General features: G+C 41.5%; 1 protein-coding gene and 1 pseudogene across 4 annotated transcripts in view; both read right to left on the minus strand.

Annotated features, from left to right (window-relative positions):
- Positions 1-499: 499 nt before the first annotated feature.
- Abcg2 (ATP binding cassette subfamily G member 2 (Junior blood group)) overlaps positions 500-20,934 on the minus strand; it is a 154,224-nt gene continuing 133,789 nt past the window's right edge. For all 4 annotated transcript variants that reach the window (XM_057783478.1, XM_057783496.1, XM_057783488.1 and 1 more), the window contains 10 exons: positions 17,471-17,622; positions 15,743-15,847; positions 14,671-14,921; positions 12,068-12,150; positions 8,766-8,855; positions 7,718-7,842; positions 6,577-6,731; positions 3,184-3,273; positions 2,296-2,384; positions 500-690 (listed from right to left, as the gene is read on the minus strand). In XM_057783478.1, the coding sequence (XP_057639461.1) occupies positions 540-690; positions 2,296-2,384; positions 3,184-3,273; positions 6,577-6,731; positions 7,718-7,842; positions 8,766-8,855; positions 12,068-12,150; positions 14,671-14,921; positions 15,743-15,847; positions 17,471-17,622 (1,291 nt within the window). In that variant the 3' untranslated portion in view covers positions 500-539. The remainder of the gene's footprint in view (positions 691-2,295; positions 2,385-3,183; positions 3,274-6,576; positions 6,732-7,717; positions 7,843-8,765; positions 8,856-12,067; positions 12,151-14,670; positions 14,922-15,742; positions 15,848-17,470; positions 17,623-20,934) is intronic.
- On the minus strand, positions 19,281-19,550 carry LOC130883327 (barrier-to-autointegration factor-like; annotated as a pseudogene).

Consider the following 20,934-nt stretch of genomic DNA (forward strand, 5'->3'; position numbering starts at 1 on the left):
TAGTATTTTCTATGATCATTGATTTTTTTTTAACCCCTGGAGAAAAGGTGTTTTTCTGACATAGATTTCAGACTTCTACTATAGCTTTAATATGCTTATTAGTTATCAAATAGCAGGTCATAACTTCATGGACTATTAAAGGGCACTGACCTAACTGATTGCCTCTCTTACAGTTATTTTAACATAGGGTCTAAACCAGCCTTGAACAGCAGCCCTGCTTTTGTGTACCAGGTGCCAGGGCTACCAGGGTGTGCCACCAAGCCTGGCTTTTGCACATCAACTTTAAAGATGATAACCTATATCAGACACATTAGTAACATGTCAGTAGCATCTGGAATTCAACTCTGCCTTTTCAGCTCAGTAAATCTAACTCGATTTTCTCCTCATGATTATTATTCGATAAGCTTAATACATATTACATAATGTCCTTAAGTTTTCAGAGTTAGTAATTTTATGTACATCAAAAAAGAACACTGGATACATCAATCAAAGTATCTGCATTTAATAGGAGTACAATTAATAGTATGGTAAAGGGGAATTTAAGAATACTTTTTAAGAAATAACAGTTTCAGGTAGGCAATTGTGAGGAAGATAATAATCATACAAGCCAGAGCCACGTGATTGCTCCACAGTCCCCAAGGTGAGAGATCGATGCCCTGTCTTTCCAAGTAGGCATCACCAGTACAAGTCCTGAAATTTAAATGTACAAAATTAATTAGGTTCATCCTAGTACCTGTCAAATATTAATCAGTATATTCAGTATTGGCAGGTTAGTCAAATCAACACTCTCCTCTGTAACTTACTAGATTCTATGCTAAACAACATGTACCTAATTAAGTTAATTCCTAAAAGAATTCAAAAGAGTATAACTATTAAGTGGTTTAGCAAATTTGGTCAAGTTAATATAGTCTTAGTATGAACTAAGTTTCTTGTCTCTTTAGACTCATTAGATTTAAATCTATAATGCTGCTGTCTGAGGGCAGAAACACTAACCATGTGCCTTTTCACTGACTCATTACCTCAGCTGTTGCTATGCCAGGTTCAGTCCTTCACGTGTGGTCTGCTCACCCACACAGTGAACGCAACAGGTCAGAAAGCTACATCTGGCCAGAGGGGCGCAGTGGCTTTCAGCCAGAGTCACGTCTGTCAGCTTTCACTGCGCTGTGCTGCAGACATTCAGCCAGAGGGCACAGCTGACAGTCTTAGGGAGCAAGGAGAACAGGGTGGGATGGAGTGGCTCCAGCAGGGAATCCAGCCCATGTGGTCACAATTACTGTGGCTGTTTTTCCTGTGCATGGTGGGATTCAGCAGCTTTCAAACCAGCCATTCCTTTTTGCTTAGAGCAGCTTTCTCCATCCTTTTGTGAGCATGAAGCCTGCCATGACTCCTCCTCCTCCTGCCGTACCGCTTTTCCTGTCCACTCCCTCCTGGCTGGCCGGGACTTTGTGTTAGGAACAAGACACACCCAAATCAAACCAAAATGAGGTGGGCAGGCAAAGAAAAGCGCTCAAGGAAAAACCCCTTGTCTATCACAACCCAAAATAGAAAACCATCCTATTAACTAGTAGTACTTTTTATAACTGAGCATTAAGGAGATATTTGAGAGATCAGCACTCTTTTCTTTCATTAATCTCTAAATAAAAAAACCAAGCCGTTAATATTTATCATAAAAGTATTAACATTTTAAAATAAAGTCATCTAATTTATTAGGACCTGAATTCTATTTTAAGTCTTGCAAGAGTGCATCCTCTTTAGGGAGAGTTTCAAATCAGTTTAAATGAGCACACACACACACACAAACACACACACACACCAGCTGGCAGCCTTGGGTTCCATGATGTTCCCAAAGGCAGTGAGGCAGAAAGTGGTACCAGGGTCACAGCGATCAGTGAATCCCTTCTAGCCCTCCCTGCCCTAACTCTCTTGCAACTCTCGTCCACTCTGGGCTTTGGGCTGTAATCCATTCCGGATCAGAGACCACAAGTCCCTTCCAAACTATCAAAACAGCCCATTTATTAACCCCAAAGTTCTGAAAAGTAAGAATTTAAACCCAGTCAAAAAAATACCAAAAGGAACTTTTAAAACATCTCACTCAATACACAGGGAAGTTTTTTTTTACATTAAATATGACAGTGACAGGTATAGGTTATAGGAGCTTCAACATGGTCACATGGAATAGTGTATAAGGGATCCCTTCACAGACTGTTTGACTCCTCCCGCCTCTAAGCGCAGTAGCTGCTTTACAGGACACCACAGGAAGACACAAACATACTGTGACACTGGACACAAACTTACATCATATTGCTGTAATCACAGGTGTTGTTGGCAGTTACATTGAGTCCGCCACAGAAATCCTGTCCCAAGAATTCATTGTACTGCAAAGCCTAGAATACATACAAGAACACAGCAATGTCAGTAGTGTGAAATTCCAGAAGGTTTCTAAAGAGTCATCACAATCTCATGCTCAAATTTAATCTTTATTGTTATTTCTAAAAGCATACCAAGCTGCTTATGCACAATCTTTCTCCTCTTTTCTTAAACACCACAACAGGCAATCAAGAAACTCAGGGTTGGGATGCAACTTCCAGCTGGCCAAGAGGGAAGACTGACTACGCCAGAGCATCCTCATCCCAATTTCATGACCCATAACTTTTATAGTGATGCTTAGTGAACACTGTTCATTTGTAGGAACAACCTTTTCTTGTTTTCAGAAAAAGTAATAATAATGGAAATCAGAAATTTCATTCTACTGAATTTAAGACACAGCGGTTTTGTGTCTGATTAGTTGCTAAAGCCAACATGGTTGCTGAGTACTATGGTCGACTTCTCTTCAGATCTCAGTTCCAATATAAACCATGCAGTACATCCCCCATCCTCTCTTCCATTTACTTCCTTACTGAACAGAAAACCAATATTCTTCATCAGTTAGTCAACATTTCTCTTTTATGTGATTTCTGCCTACTCTTCACGTTCCTCTAGTAATGGATTGACTATGGAAAACCCCAGATGACTCCTTGACCCTCCAATAACAAAGACTAATAGGAAATTATTAGCCACTGTTTCTGGGAAAAAACCCAGATGGGACAGGGTCCCATTTGTGGCTGAGCATACGACAAGGTTAGGCTTCGTTCCACCATGCCTAGTTTGGGACTCCGGTCACCACAACAAGCAAGGACAACGTACTGTGTAGCCGTATCGAGGAATGCTGAAGTACTGGAGCCAGGACAACCAAGGCTCAATGGTTGTGAGATTCACCAAAAGACCAGAAAAGATCTGCAAGATGCAAAACCTATAGGTTAGAGCCAGTCCAGCGATTTCACAGCTTGAGGTAAGACCTCCTTTGAGGCCTTGCAAGAAGACAAATGTGACGGCGTATGCCTGTAATCAAACGTAGGAGGCAGGGACGGAGGGATCACAATTTCAAGGCCAGCCTGGGATACCTGACACAATGGTCTCAAAAACAAAAACAACTAAAAATACCCTCCCCCGCAAATAACCTGCGTCTGCTAAACATCACTGCTAAGGCCAAGGCAGTACGAAAGAAAACTTCCAGTTATTGTACCTCCTATGTGAGTACTTCTGTTGTGGCTATTTATGGCATTAAGGGAGGATAATGGACCCATAATTAGTACTACAGATTCAAGTTATTTGATGACCCTTAATAGTTTAACTATGTCTTCAACTTTCTGTGTAACTGCAATGGAAGATCAAGAAACAGAACCATCCCCTGGTCTCCCATGGGAAAAAGTTGGTTCCAGGCCTCCAACACTAAACTACATTCAGATACGCAATTATCTTATTTTGAAGATGACACAGTACTTTAATGTAACCTGCACACAGTTTTTATGGTTTTATTTATTTTTATTTTGTGTGTGTGAGTGTTCTGTCTGTATGTAAGTGCACTGTACACATTCCTAAAGCCCCGGGAGGCCAGAGAGGGTGGTAGGTCCCCTGGAACTGGAATTAGTGACAACTGAAAACTGCCCTGTGAGTGCTGGGCATCAAACCTAGATCTTCAGAAAGAGCAGTCAGTGCTCTTACCTGCTAACCCTTCTTTCCAGCTCAGCCTTTATACTCAAAATAGACACATTACAAGCGATCATAGATTATCTGCAGAGTGATTAAAACGCCTAATATGACACGAATGCTGAATAAAAAGTTGGTATAGTCATTTATTATTTATGAATAAATGGAATAAATGGATGAGACAGTATCCCTATGTAGTCCTGGCTGCTCTAGAATTTCTGACGTAGATGAGGCTGGCACCAGATTTGGAGTAATCTTCCTGACTCTGCCTCCCAAATGTTAGGTTACAGATAGAAGATGCCATTACTGGAATATAGTGTTCTTTAAGGAATAACGACATGGAGAGAAAGTGTCATGCATACCCAAGAAAGTATACTTTTCTTTCCAGTTTAATCTTTTGATACGGACATGGGAAACAGACTGCTACGTGATTCTAACTATGTCACCCATATGCGCTCCTCCTAATAATCTTAGAAATACAGAGCACACTAGAGTAATTCAGAACAAGCAGGTTGCTGTACATCCAGATGAGATTTGTGATTTACAACAGTTTATATTCTATAGCCATGGCGGTAGGAACTATTTTAGATTCAGAATGCAGGTACAACATGATCTCCAAATTAGGACAGATGAGACCGTGACGTGGTGATGATGTGCAGCAGAAGACATAACTATTACCTCCATGTAAGCTTACCTATGCGGCTAGAGATGGCTCAGCAGGCAAGCGCAACCGCTGCTCTAGCAGAGGACTGAGTTTGGTCCTCAGCACCCATATTAGGAAGCTCACAACCACTACTCCAGCTCCAGAGAGTCTGGCACTGTCTTCTGGCCTTTGAGTCACTGCATACAGATGCACATACATGGACATAATTCAAAAATCAAAATAAATAAAAAAAGACTGCCCCGAAAGCAGAACCACAGTGGTGATGCCAGGAATTTACCATACAAGGTTAAAAATGTGCAAAATGAGGTTCTCACGGAGTGTGTTCTGCCATACTAAGAGCGCTGGGATATGCAGGACAATGACAGGGCTGGTGGGCTGCGTGTGCATGTTCAGGACTGCACCAAGGACTGATCTTACGACATACCATCTCTGAGTAAAACACGGATAGAGGACTGGCTTTGAAGTCCTGTTTGTAATAAACACTTACATAGCAATCAGTCCAAACAGAAATTAAAACATGTTTTTTTTTACTTGTTTAAAGTGTTTTATTTATTGGATAAGAATATAAACAAGGATGATTATTTTCTTTTTTTTTTTTTTTTTGGTTTTTTTTGAGACAGGGTTTCTCTGTGGTTTTGGAGCCTGTCCTGGAACTAGCTCTTGTAGACCAGGCTGGTCTCGAACTCACAGAGATCCGCCTGCCTCTGCCTCCCAAGTGCTGGGATTAAAGGCGAGGATGATTATTTTCTAAATAATATATACATCAGTAACTTCAAAATTGAAAACTGAAGGAACTAAAGCTTAGCCAGACTTCAGCTAGTGCCGTCTCACTGGAGGACGGCCTCCTCTAGCAAAGAGGACTGTGCACCAATGTGTTAGCTGTTCCTATTTAATGATGCAGGAGAAAAAACATGGAAGCTGGTCCTTTTGATTTATCATGGGTGCAAAATTGAGACATATACAAGATTAGGAGTGAGGGCACATTAAACAATGTGAAATAAATCGGTATCTACTGAAAGTAGATGGACTTTGAAAGCTTCTAGCTTCTTCTTAAAGATATGGTCTCAGGTAGATCAGGTTGCCCTCAGAGTTACTATGTAGCTAAAGATGACTTCAATTTCCTGTTCCTTCTGTCTCTAAAATATCTCGAGGGCTGAGATTATGAGCATACACTACCACACTTTTTTATGTTTTACTATTTTTAAAACAATATTCAAGTTATAAGAGGGACCCAAGACAGACTCCCTGGTACAAAGTTAACTTCTCCCGAGTTACACTTTCCCCTTTGCAGGAATTCAACCAAACCGTTTCTGGTAAATTAAACCGTTTCTGTTTAATTGGTAAACACCATAAAAGACATGCTGCCATTTTTTAAAGAGTCAGTGTTAATCCCTGTTTTCAATGATCCAAAGTTTGTCTAACATCAGATCAGCAAGAAGTATTTTCTTCCATTTCTGTGACTTTTCCCCTTTTCCATGACAACAGAATTTACTGCATAACAAACTCACAAGGTACAGTGGTTTCAATGCCAGCAGTTTTGAGACAGGGTCTCACTGTAGCTCAGGTTAGGCTTGAACACACAGCCATACTCCTGAGTACCAGGCTGCAGATATACACCACCACACCTGGGTAAAAACCAGCTTTTAGAAGCTTGTTACTGAGGCACTGTCTGCAAAGTCACAGCAACATTCAGTAGCAGCACAAGGGACTTGACAGAGGTTGGGAGCAAAGCCACCACTTTCCCTAATAGTCATTTTATTTGAGCCTCTGGCTTTCTAAAAGGAGCACAGTCCCAATGAAAAGACTCCGCAAAGCAGATTTCTACAACAGATGGATATACAGAGAGAACAAGGCCAGGCATGTCTTCTAGGATTGTTCATACTCACCATCATAAACACAAAAGAGATTGTCATGAGAAGTGTTGCCACGGATACCACACTTTGGCCTGCAGCTATGGCCAGTGCCATGGAGCTGGCTGTATAAGCCACCATCATAAGGCTGAACATCATGATGAAGAAAGCCCCCACCTCGTTTTTTAGTCCTGAGAAAGAGAAGCAATCAGTGCCGCTGCCTCGTGTATTGGGTTTGTCTGTTGTGCAAATAACACTGTAGCAATCACCATCAGAATTAAAGAGAAAAGGTCACCCACTCTCAAACTACACTGGGTCACCAATGTCATTGCTTTATTCTGTGTCACTGATCAGCTAACACAGTTTCTTTTCCCATGCTTGTTTTAAGAACGCTATTTCAGATAACATGTAGACTTATTTATATGTAGCAAGAATAATTCTGAGCTCCTTAAATGAACAGCTACAGGAAACACACTGGCTCTCACCAACAGAAAACACTCATTTATCCAGACATCCCCACATCTCTCAGTATTTGCTCTAACTACATTAGGGAAGAAACTTGTTTCACAACTAAATGACCTCAGGGTTTAATATACAAAGGAAGGGAGGGTTCTTGTATCACCTATGTCTCCCTAGACATAAAAAATGGAATTAAGTTCTTGAAGTACTTTATAAACTATGAGGTAAATATATGACTATGTATATGTCATACAACCTGATGATTTTGAAACACTCTCAAGAAAATGGATCAGGAATCTAAGGCTCTCGATGCCATGTCATATTCATTATGATAAGCCTCACATATAAAATGGAAGTTTTAAGCTCTATCGGTGGTTCTCATACTACAGTGCTTTGTAAAAATAGAATTACCAGTCTGTATGCATGTGTACATGAAATTCTGAATCAGTGATCCTAAGGCCAAAGCCTGGGCATAATGTAAAAATAAATCTGTCTATATCTTTCAGTGATTTCTTATTTTAGTAAATAAAATAAACAATCCCCAAACTCAACATGGTTTTCTTATTAGAGAATATGCATCAGAGTATGCGTAGTTATTAAGATTTTCTGTGTCTTTTTAATATAGACACCTAGAAAAAGATCAATAAAAATATACACAGAGAAATTAGTTCACTTTACATCCAAGACTAAAGGCAATTTCGTCTGGCCTGTTACTTACCTAACATGAAGTATAATATACAAGTGAATATAACACTTGGCAAAAACCTCATGGGTAGTAAATCAGATATCAGCTTTCCAAAGAAGTAAGAAGATACTCTGTAATATCCACTGATGTACTCGTGTCTATAAACAGAACATAGATCCCAGATTAGTCCAGAAAGCATGGAACAGAAGATGGGTACCTGCCGCGCTCCTAGGGTCCTCCCACATGCTCCAGGCTGACCCCCAAGCTTTTCACCATCTTAGGTGTCACCCTTCCTGGGCTATCATCTTAAGGAAGCTCTTACACTGGGACCCTCTCAGTCCAGCTTCCTCTGGCTGTTGTGGACTCAGACATCAGAACAAAACTTCTTCCTTCGTTAGGCATACCTTACAACCTTATAGCCCTTCCAGCTACCAGCTAATCCCTCCTGTTCCTGACATCTTTCTCCAGTTATTCCAAACTCTTCTCAGTGTCTTTGTTCCTTTGATCTCTGTTGATTCATTTTGTTGGTAAATAAAGGCAGGCAAATCTCTGCAACCTTTGAGGAATAAGAAAGAAAACCCAGCCAGCTCCCTACAGTGAAACTGTCCTCTGGCTCCTTCCATGCCTCCACCCGCCAAGGCTTGTCCTTGCTCTGCCTTTGCAATCGTGATCTTCCCACTTCTAGCTGCTGAACCACTTAACTCTTCTGAAGCCCCTCACTTCCTGTGCTGGAGTTATCAACCTGTGATTAATCAAAACAGGTTACTTTTTCAGCCCTGCTGATGATGCTTTCTCTCTCAGCACTGGGATTGCCTAACCAACCCAAACTTGAAAATCGCCTTTCTCTGGCTTAGCAGGTACCATATGCTCTGAATTTTCCACCCTTGCCAAGACTCCTCTTTCTTAATACTACAGTCCTATGCACTTTTAAAAATCCACATCGAATAGTATAAATATGCATGCAACTTATATTTTCCAATGAAGCAGATAAATAAGAGATATGGATACTACTAGAATGCTACTTTGACCCAGTTTTGGACGTGACCAGTCTGACACACAGCTAGGACAGTGGCCTACTCACATGAAGAGTTTCTTCTCCACTACAAAGAGCTCCACAGCTGACACACTGGTGAAACACTGGTTGGTGGTCAGGAAAAAGAGCACCCCAGCTCTGCCGGGACAGAATGGAGACAGAAGCACCACAGTCAACTCTGTGCACTGAGGTCTGCAGTCTACACATGGTCTACTACTAACATGCTACTTTCTCTTTTTAAGTAACACTGTTCTTGTTAACACAGAGAGAGGCCCTAGGGAGATGGCTGAGCAGGGCTCTAGGAGACGGCTCAGCAGGTTTAAGTGGTGAACTGAATTCAATCCTCAGGACCACCATAAGAGAGTCGACCTTCACAAGAGCACCATACACGCGCACACACACGTACACATATAGAAGGAAGAATGACCCCTGTCCCCATCTGGGTCTCATTACTGTGTTTATACTTCTACAGTGGTGATAAATGACTCCAGTGACTCCCTGTTAAAGCACATGCTGAAATTCTTAGTGAATTGTGTTGTTCCTGTAAAATTCCCGTTGAAGCAGTGGCCTCCTAATATGCTGGCATGGGAACCAGGGCCTTTCAGGCACATCCAACTGTACCCTGCTTGCAGCAGAAGACAGCCGGTACTGGTTAGTTCGCTGTCAACTTGATACAACCCAGAATCCCCGGGAAGAGTCTTGGTGGCAGGGTTCGGGGGTGGGGTATCATCTTTAGTGTGAGCTCAAGTGGGAACCTCACCCTGAACGTGGGCAGCACCCTTTCATTGACTGGGCCCTGGCATGTTTACGGAAAGAGAATGCTAGCTGAGTCAAGCAGGTGAGGACCTGTGTGCTTATTCCCTCCCTGCACTTGTAGACATGATGCTTTAAAAGTTCTTGTCTTGACATCTCCACAATAATGGACTTTAACTTAGAATTGAAATAAACCTTTCTTCTCTAAGTTGCTTTTTGGTCAGGGTATTTTATCAAAGCAATGAAAAAATGAAACTAGGCTATAGCCAAACATACAATTGTAAACTGACTTAAAACTGGGAACTGAACTCAGGACCCTTAAAGAGCAATAAGTTCTCTTAACCTCCGAGTCACTGCTTCAGGCTCAACTACTTCCCCCAATACTACACAATGTTCAGAATCCACAACCTCTAGTTCCTACGTATATGCTGGGTTAGCTCAAGAAATAACACCCACAGGAACCATCAGTCACTAGCTATCTAAACCTTCAAGGAAGGTAAAACAAACAAACTAACAAACAATGATATAATGCTGAAAATAGTGCACTAGCATAATACTAACTGACTCTACACAGAAGAAAACGCACTTGACCTGAATGATAGACTTTTCTAAGGGTTCTTTACAAAAAAATCAGCCTTTCTCAGACATAAAATAAATTCAACATTTCTTGATAACAAAATAGGAAAAATGCCATCTACCCATAGTGGCCTCTGGATGCCAAACACTGAGCTCAGTATCTACAGCAAGGTGTGGTTCTCAGAACGTGAATCACGACACGGTTGTGACTCTGAGGTTAGTGCTATTACTGAGCATATGCACTCCTAGCACGACCAGCAATTAAAATGCCTCGGTGTAAAGCTCATTTCAGTAGCATCTACTTTTAGTAGCAGCTACTCGGGAGGTTGAGGCAAGAAGATCAATAACTTCAGATGATGAATTCAAGCCAGGCTGCAAAACACGGTAAGACCACCATCTCAAAAAAAAAAAAAAAAAAAAGTTATTATGAAAACAAAATTGTCAAGGATGTCAAGATATCCTGGAGAGATATCTCAGCAGTTAAGAGCACTAAGTACTCCTCCAGAGGACTTGAGTTTGATTTCCAGCACCCACATGGCTGCTCACATCTGTAATTCCAGTTTTAAGCAATGTGACACCCTCTTCCAGCATCCTCAGGCACCAGGTACACACTATGGTGCACACACACACACACAGTCAAAGCCCCCAAGTCTTTAGAAAAAATTTAAGGGCACAATTATGACTGAATTTACACATTATCATAGCAAAGAACTCAAATAAGCTGGATCTCACACATGGACTCAACTTTCAAGTCAAATAAATTATAACCTATACAGGGAATCTGTCTCACAAGCAATAGTCAAAAGCAAACAATACCAAAATCAAAAGCATGCATGCGCTAACTGATACTATCAACACAGAGAAAACATCCTACAGAATTAGAGAAAATACTCGCAAAATGTCTATCTGATAAGGAAAAATAGTCCAGAAAAATAAAGGATTCATAAAACCCAACAACAAATAATAAAATAGACAAAGGACTAAAATAGATATAAATTGACCTTCATTATCAAAAAGTAAATAACTACTCATGGTATGGAAAAATTGAAGCACCTGTGTGCTACAGTCACGAATGGAAAAATGACAAAGCTGTCAAGGAGACAAACTTCCCATTTCTTTAAAAACTTATCATAATTTAGCAGTTCTACTGGTACAGTTCCTGAGAGAGCTGAAAACTGGGGTGCCAAAGAAACCTGCAGAGCCCTAACTTCACTCACACAACCGAAGGGCGAAGCAACACAAATGTTCAGACTCAGGCAAATGGGTAAATACAGAAAGTGAACACACACACGACTAAATCAGCCTTATAAAGGAAATTCTGACCAACTTGCAAAATGGATGAACCATTAAGACATTGTATAAGGGAAATAAGTCGGTCATCAAATGACAAATACTTAAGATACCATATATCTTCCAGAAGAGGTACATTAGAGATGCAAAGTTGGATGGTGCTTCCCAGGGGATGAGGTCAGTACTGAGTAATTACTTATGGATTTAATTTAATAGATAAGGTGGCTCCATTAAGGAAAAAAATCTCATCTGGAGTTGGAGGTTGTCAACTGTCACAACAGTGTGAATATTCTTAATGAACTACATATACTTAAGATTGGTTATATTTAATCTTTTGTATGGCTACATCAACACACGTACATTTGCGTGTATGAAAAAGGCAACTCATGAAGTTTTCAATTCGGCAGCTCATTTCTACCTACAATGATACAGTGACGTTTACCATGAACTTGTATTAAGGTTAAATCCTTAATCAATATTCATAAGAAAGAAAGAACACTAAAAGAAACAACACTTTAAAGAAATAACACTATTTTTTCAAAACCAAGATCCAAATTTTGTTGCTCTGCCTCTGGAGTAGACTTCTGTACTACTTTTCTAAACTATACTTTTCTCTTTTATTTTATTTTATTTTCTCTTTTCTAAACTATACTTTTCTCTTTTATTTTGCTTAGAACAAGTCCATACTCATTTCTATCCTACAGAATGGGGGAAAATCCAAATTTACTTACCTATTCTGGATTCCAGAGGAATCATTTTTCAGGTCAAAGTAAATTGCACCAATAATCAGTGCCAGTACGGTTGTGACAATTAGCTTTAAAGGAAAAGGAAAATAAAAGAGTTCCCATTAGAGATTAAAATGCTTGCATATTATTTATTATTTTAAAATATACATATAAAATCCAATCTCATAAACACTTTATATACTTGGTTATGATAGGGTTCCTGGGAACGTATGGGATAGATTATTAGACTGCTATCTAGAGTAAACTGAAAACCAAGCATTTGCTGTCAGGGAATGGACAAGTCAACAGAACAGTCCCTAAGATTCCTTCCACTGCTCCACCAGTCAGGGAAGTCCCAGGTCAGACACTGGATCCGTGAATGGTGCATAGGGGAACCTGAAGAGGTTATTTTGAGGACAAACCAAAGTCCAAGGGACTAAGAGTTCTGAACTGAACTGAATTAAACTTTTGTGCCAATGGACAAAGTTTCATACAAGAGGTTCAAGTGAGAACAGGATGCCTTGTCTTTTAATGTTAAAGACAAAACAATTAATGCACCTCCCCCTCAAATAGAAGTAGGGGTGAGCTCAGCTTCACCTCTGCAACTTCTAGAAAGTCTGTGTCAGCATGGGGGACTGTGCAGCATCACTGACAAAAAACACAAGAAACAAAGCAAAAAAGAAAACAAAACAAAAACTTCTTTCTGTGGGACATTCAGGGGCTTTCATTATCGTCTCCTCTCTCACCACTTCTCCATCCACCCACTGGGCCTCCTGCCCCACAACACCCCGAGACGCTTCCTCTGCACCCTCACACAGTCACCTCCTCTCACCTAACCGATCTGCGCAGACTGCCCCCAAGGAGACTGCACCAGCAACACTTTGGAGAAGAAGTCTTTTAAGGGTGTTTCAAGAAGCAAGGGACTAAAGGTTATATAATGTTATTTATTTGGAGGATTCTCTTTATTAATATATTATTAACAGGTAATTTTTAAAATGTATGAAATGCTCACCTAAAGAAAATGAAATATCCATTTATATATATTGAAATTTAGACATAAAGTACAACATGAACAGAACTAAAACTGTATATGCATACATTTAATAGTCTATATAGTTTCATCAATACATAACATTTGTGTTTATGAAAAAGTCAACTCTTCTAGCTTAAAGCATCAAGAGTGTGTGTGTCTGTGTGTGTGTGTCTGTGTGTGCATGAGTGTGTGCATGCATACACACTAGTACACATGAGAGGAGGCCTGAGGTGTCAGTTCCTTTGGAGCTTGAGTGAGAGGTGACTGGGAAAGAACGCAGGTCCTCTGCAAGAGAAGTATGTGCTCTGAAGACCTGGAAATACCATATTCACGAGAGAATTTACAAGTCTCTTTGCGATTAAGATAGAAATTTAGGATGGGGAAAGCCTATTACCCTGGCATGTTTTTACTATTATATTTATTTTATATTTTATTTTTACGGTGGCTAGTGTGGGCTGTCAACTTGACACAGCAGGGAAGATAGAACCTCCATTGAAAAACTGCCTCCACTAGAGGGGCTGGAAGACATGTCTGGACACGGGCATTTTCTTTATTCCTAACGTATGTAGGAGGGATCGTCCCACTATGGCAAATGGCCATCCTTGGCAGGTGAGCCTCATCTATGTAAGAAAGTCAGGGCAGACAGGACAGAAAGCAGTGGCCTCCATGTTCTTTGCCTCAGTTCCCGCCTTCTTGCCCTCCATAGTGGACTCTAACCTATAACCTTTCCTCCAACTGTTTGATTAGGCCGGTGTTTCACCACAGCAAACAGAAAAGCAAACTTGGAACAGCTATGCCAAGTCTTGTATAATAGAATGAAGGAGTGAGTGTATCTATGAGATTTCTGCATCTGACCTCTGCATTTTTGAACAAAAATGTAATACAATTCTTCAAAAGTGTTATTATATCTTTATGCAAATATATTTATCATTTTTGAAAGTGTTCGGAGTGATGTTTGTGGTGCAGTTATAACAGGCATAAAACATGCAAGTCCATAGCCAGCTCTTAGCGACTCTACAAGGGACCAATAGTCTCTTCCAAATGGCTTTGATCAGAAAAATGTTAGTACACTAAACAGATGAAATATTTTTATACAGACACTACACTCGTTCTGAGATCTTCCAAATACAGTCACCTCTGGTTATATGCTAAGTCTAAATCGTGTAAATAACTGGTTCCAAACCAAAGTTCAACTATTATAAATAGAAGAAAAGATGTATCATCACAACACCATGACACGTTGTATCAACTCAATGTTCATCGAAATCAAAAACATAGACTACCAAAAATATCCTATGCAAAAGTCAGTAAGGTATGACACAAGGACAAACCAGGACAACTCAACATTTTTGTAAGTTCATGAACTAAGAATAACTTTTATCAACTTTTACTACTCAGGGGAAAGAACCACAAAGAGTGTTGTGTATGCAATCTGAAAGTGAAACTTCAGTATCTGTTAATAAAGATACAGTGGGAATGACAGAAAACTGGAAAATAAATAATAGCAGCAGGACAAGAGGAGGAGCTGAGTTTGTCCTGTGAGCATTTCATACACAGCTCGCACCTGTCAGGTTACCTGCGCTACGGAGGCCTGAGGGTTCCCCAGCAAGTTTTTGAATGAACGCCTGGCAATCCATCTGAGCTGATGACAGAAGGAGGTAGTATATGTCGTCTCTTTGAAGGATAATATTCCTTTCTTTTTTTGATTCTTTGGAAGTCGATCTAATTCAGCTTTTGTTTCTCTGTAGATGGAGGAGTTGGCATAAAACTCAGCTAAGTTTTCTATTATTGGCTTCTCTCTCTTGGAGGGCTCTTCAGTTTTGTTTTCTTTGGATAAATGTGGATAAAGAAGTGAAATATTAACACATAACAACCAATTTAATTCATTTTTCTACGGTTCCATACTTCTATAATCCCTTAATTCTAGAATTGTGTATATATGTATATAATATTGCATGTGATATATATGCGTGTGTGTGTATCTATATATATAAATAAAATATTAGCTGGGCACATGTCAGAACATGGTCTAGGAATGGAGTCATGTAAAGAGAATTCTAAGTGCTTGAGAGAATACTCCAAGAAAACTAGTCTTGTGATGGCAGTTTGAATGAAAATGGTCCCAAGGGCTCATAAGAACTGATACTATTAGGAGGTGTGTTCTTGTTAAAACATGTGTACTTTTATTGGAGCAATGTGTCACTTGGGGTGGGCTCTGCGGTCTCAGAAGCTCAAACCAGACACAGTGTCTGCCTCTTCCTGTTCCTCGTGGATCCAGATGTAGAACTCTCAGCTACTCTACAGCATCGTGTCTGCCTGTCACCATGATGACAATGGACTAAACCTCTGAACCAACAAAATTAAGGTCAGCCCCAATTAAATGCTTTTTTAAATAAGAGTTGCTGTAGTCGTGGTGTCCCCTCACAGCAAGAAAAGCCTAAGACACCTTGGACACCTTGTGACCTCAGTTTCTTCAAAACGTGGAATTCTTCTTGGAATGTGTGCTCCTCCCAGGTGTAGCAGATAGGAGTGAGTTTACTTCAGATCACTCATTATTGCTTCCTGCTATTATTCAATTAAATGTCACACAGTTTTTGCTTTTTTTTTTTTTTGCCATGCAAGGTTTGTCTTTGTGATTGTGTACACACCTCTCTGGGGTTCTTCCTCTCTATTTAACACTACAGCAGAAGAATCTCCATTGATGACATCCAGGAAGAAATCGGCAGGGTTATTGTATGGCTCACACTGGTAACCTAGAAGAGAAGGCAATGCAGAGACATAAACGTGATGGTCTTAGAAAACACAGAGGGTGAGGGAGTGGAGGCTTGGGAAGGCAGAACCTAACAAGTTCTCCCTCTTCTCACTCTTTCCCTTCACCAATACACCATTTTTCTTAACAAATATTCCAATAACTCAGAAAAAATTCTGGACACTCGAGAGCATCTTATGTTGGTGTTCACCATAAACTACAGCCTGCAAAGGGCTACTGATACGACCTGGTGCTTGCTACTCTCCCCTCCAAGATCTAAATCCAGGTCAGGAAAGGAAAACATCAGCAGTCCTTGTGCTCTCTGACATCAGATCGGCACATCATCATCGCTTCTTTAGCTGAGGAGTGGAGAGGCTGCAATCCTCATCTGTCATTCTGCCACAGCGCCAAAGGGAATGCAAGCTCTGGTCCGCATTCTCAGAGAACATGGACGGTACAGCACACCCTAACCTGACCTCAACTTCACAGTCCTCGCAAACTGGCCAGAAGTCGTCTCAAAACAATAGCCACTGAACGTTCCACTCATGTGGGCTCAATTATTCTATATTTTATTCAAAAATCTTTTTTTTTTCTTAATGTGTATGGATGTTTTGCCTGAATGTATGTCTGTATACCACATGTGGGCCTGGTGTCTACATGTAGAGACAGAAGACAGGATCTCTGGGGATTAGAATTACAGACAGTTGAGAGTTATCCCATGAATGCTGGGAATCAAACCAAGGTCCCCTGAAAGAAAAGCTGGGGCTCTTCACCAAGATATGCTCACTTATTTTAAATGACAGATTAAGTTTTTAAAAATTAAGGATGATAGATAACAAATATTTTTAATTTTACTTGAGGTCATGAAGAATCATCTATAATCACAGCCAGGTACCTCTAAAATGAAAAGGATAATATACACTGCATTTAAAATGAAACCACAGGGTTGAAGAGATGGCTCAGCAGTTAAGTGCGCTTGTTCTTGTAGAGGACCCAGGTTTGGCTCCTAGTACCCCCAAGGCAGCTCGGAACCTTCTGTGACCCTCTCAGGGCACCAGCCCTACACGTGGGCACATTTATAATGCAGACACTCCTAAAAATACAAAGAAATCATACAATTTAATCTGCAATAGAAGAAGGCAACTCAGAAGAGCCAAAAATGCAGGCTCATCAAAGTGAGAGTTGAGACTAGTCACTCAGACCCACTCACAGACTGAACTGTCAACCTAATGTCACCAGAAAGTTAAGTATCATTCCATGAGTCCTCTGGGAAGCCCACCAAGATCACATGCCTGGTGACTCGAAAAGCTGGGACCTACCCTGTAGTCAAGGAGACAACAATCCTAGGTCCTTCCCAAAACTGTTCAACTGACCGAAGTGCTAACTGTGACTCTACAGATAACCACTGCACTTTCAGGGCAAGGCCACCATGACTGGGAAACAGAAGCAGCCCAGGCCCATTAGAGAGATACACTTAGACACAAAAGCCACAGATATTCAAACAGCACAATGAAGAGACATACTAACACAGAGCTGAGCAAGCATGTTAGGAAAGAACTCCTGTGGACCGTCCGCTCTAGCCACATGGGAAGGAAGGACCTACCACATGGGAAACAACCAACCATACCTGCTGAGGCAAAGTACTCCAAAGCCGCCTGCGCAGGCCCATGGAACATGAGTTTCCCTGAGGCCAATAAGGTGAGGCTGTCGAACAACTTAAAGATGGAATACCGAGGCTGATGAATGGAGAAGATGATTGTTCGACCGTGTTTTGACATCCTACGTTATAGGAAGAAAATAACGAGTCATTAAGATTCTCATACTTACATTTATTGTTAAAAAATATTTTATTCCTGCTCTTAGAACATCTGTCCCAATTTCAACTTGATTTTCTCATATACACATATAGCATCAGCTCACCTCAAGGTATCTGCCTGATACCTAGGGAAATGAGACTTGATGCTTTTGTTAAAAACTGGAGCAGCTGGGAGTACAGCAGTCTTGGAGACCAGTTGTGAATAAAGTGTTTAGCATGGGAGGCGCATTGGACTTAATCATTATAAATAAACAAAAATCCAAGATACAAATCCAGCCACAATTTCTTTTTCTCTTTATTTTTTTTACATTTTTTCTTTTTTTATTATTTTTTAAATACAATTTTTCTCATTTTACATAGTTATCCCCGTTCCCACTCCCTCTCCACCCTTCCCTGCACTCCTCAGAAAGGGTAAGGCTTCCCACAGGGAGTCAACAAAGCCTGACGCTTCACTCTGAGGCAGGACCAAGGCCCTCCCCACATCAGGGATGCTTTCTGTTGGTGGAAAGAACACCAAGCAGGAGTGAGTGCAAGCAGAACGGTACCTGGTCCCCACAGCCCTCACCCATATGAGGAAGCTGAGCCTCACAGATCATTGGTTACATGGCACAGAACAGTCTACCAAATTACAATCTGAGTTCAAGTGGCTATTTTCTCGCAGCAAGTTCATGGGCAAATTTGCTTTTCTGAGCCCCAAATCTCTTCACCTCTCCAAAATAAAATAATTTAAAAATGCTTACAAAGACGTCAGTTTCAGACTGTTCACATGAGCTCGACAACATTGGGACTGGAATTTAGTTTTCAGGTTTAACTATTTCATTGCTATGGTAGCTGGACAAACAGCAAGTGTCCCACCCGTTCTTCCCAGAGGCGGAGAGCACCACGGACTGGCAGGTGACCTCTTACCTACATCCTATCCACCCTCTTCCTGGTAACTTTGACTCCTACTGACTTTTCCACCAGGTGCTGCCTGACCAACTATTGACATCTGGAAGCCTGCAGCCTACCTGGCTCCCAGGAAGAAATCAACCCACAGACTTTCCCACATTATTTAGGAATTGGGACACCTAGGGCACCTGCCCAAGGCCCACATGGCTGGGGTGACTTCCTCTTGGGAGTTTCGGTCTGTACTGATAAGAAGTGAGGTAGATGTGTTCAACCCTGGGGAAGATACAATCCTAGTCCACCTGCTTTCAACATAGAAGACCAACCAGGAAGGCCACTGACTTTGTTAGTCTAGAAATATTTATAAGGAGAGTGACTATTTTTTTTGGAGAGTGACTATTTTTTGCCAAAAAAAAAAAAAAAAAAAGAAGGAGCCAAAGGGCATCCAACAGATGGTGCAGGGAGGGAGAAAGGGGCCAGAAATCCATTCAGGAAAGCTGGTAGCTGTTGCCATGCACCTGCAGGGGGAGGAGGGGCAAGGCATGCAAGGGCAAGAATTCTAAAACGGATGAAAGGCTGTGGGGAAGAGAACTCCCAAAAGACCCCGGAGTATAAAGGAGGTGACTGTGACAACAGCAATCTCTTCCTTCATGGGGTCAGGGAGGAGCCCCACCCAGCTGCTGACTCTGGAGACTAGATTCTGTGGCTGGGGGAGTTGAGGAGCCCCCAGAGTGCACTACAGGAAGGCATCGCACCATTCTTGAAGGCACCCAAAGCAGTCCCGGGACTGCTTGGCAGTGGCACCACACACGTCTTTCAGCCATTCTTGAAAGAGGTCTTCATCTTTCTATAGCACCAGGAACTGGCCAAGAACCCCATAAGCCTTATCAAAGCCCCTTTCCTCCCGCTTCTTGCCCAGGACTTCACCAATCCTGGCCAAGCTCCCCACTGGCCTTTCCCCCATGAGCTCTGCCACGAAGTATCGGTGCTTTGGGGAGGTCGTCATCTTAATCAGGTTTAACCGGCAGCTCTGGCTCTGGTAATGGCTGCTCACGCCACTCGGCAGCTCCCACCGATACCTCAAGCTACTAGCCAGCCACAATTTCTTAAGAAAGGTGCTGGGGCAGAACAAAATCCACTAGAATGTTTCTTGACAGATGCAGTTACGGAGACAGTTTTCACAGACCGGAATCTCTGGGAGAACGTGCGCATGCACACACATGAATGCACACACATGCTCGCACGCACACACAGCAAAGGAAAACTTTTTATTAAGGTGAAGAAACACACAGACATATGGCAGGGTACACAGAAAGAAGGACCCCCACTTAGGGACACAGACTCCAAACCCTGGCCTCTCACTGATAATGGGGAATTTTAAAGAACTTTTGAAGGGGCTGTTTAGGGTTGGTCAGTTTGAATAGAATCAGGGAAGCTAATAGGTCCACAAGTTCAGGGTAAACACATCCTGGTTTGGTCTTGAACTTGTCAGAGTGGTCCACAGGCAAGGATGAGGGGGTACTGGAAAGAGTAAAAGCCTAGCAGGCCTTTGTAAGCTGCCAGTCTTTTGTCTCAGGTCAGGACTGTGAGGAAGAAGCTGGGCAATCTCAGAAGCTCTCTATCTTTATAATCTATTCACAGCCCCTCTTCCTATGTCTGCCTACCAGGGAGTCTGTCAACTCCTACAGCCTCACCCCACCACTCCCGCTCAAGTTACCCTACAAGCTGTCAGAGGGTTTGAGGCACAGACTGCTCTAAATGCTTTGGAGCTGGCAAAAGAGCAATATAGAAGGGGCAGCAGTTCAGAGTGCCTAAGAGGAGGGCTGCTGTAAGGGACCACAATAAAGTAAGATGACAAAGATCCAGTCCTGTGATGACAGCACACACCCTTGGAATGCGCTATGTGAGTATGGTAGCATATGCAACACTGACAAAATTAGACATATCTACTAGAGTGTAGTCAGGAAAGAGCTGAGTACTACAATGTATCTACCAGAGTGTAGTCAGGGAAAGAGCTGAGTACTACAATGTATCTACCAGACTGTAGTCAGGGAAAGAGCTTCTGGCTTGTTATAAATGGGTTTCCATTCTTTTGCTCTGGTAGTAAAGAAGCATGTGTGAGCGCTTACCACTCTACCGCATCGTTGCTGATGCTTTACAGGTAATCTCATTTTCAATCGCTATAATATTGTTATAAGCACTTCCAATGCTATTGTTTTCCTTCGTTTACTGAGTAGGCTTAAAGCTCAAGCAACTGGCCACACTGTTAGAATAAATAAGAAGCAAGGGTAAGATTTGATCTCAGGCAGAAACAATGCTAATTACCTATTCAGAGGAGTTATTGCTTATGACAGAAAAATCACTGTTTAAAGCCAAATCACCACTTAAAA

This window comes from Chionomys nivalis, chromosome 1 (genome assembly GCF_950005125.1).
Source record: "Chionomys nivalis chromosome 1, mChiNiv1.1, whole genome shotgun sequence".
NCBI classification, from domain to species: domain Eukaryota; kingdom Metazoa; phylum Chordata; class Mammalia; order Rodentia; family Cricetidae; genus Chionomys; species Chionomys nivalis.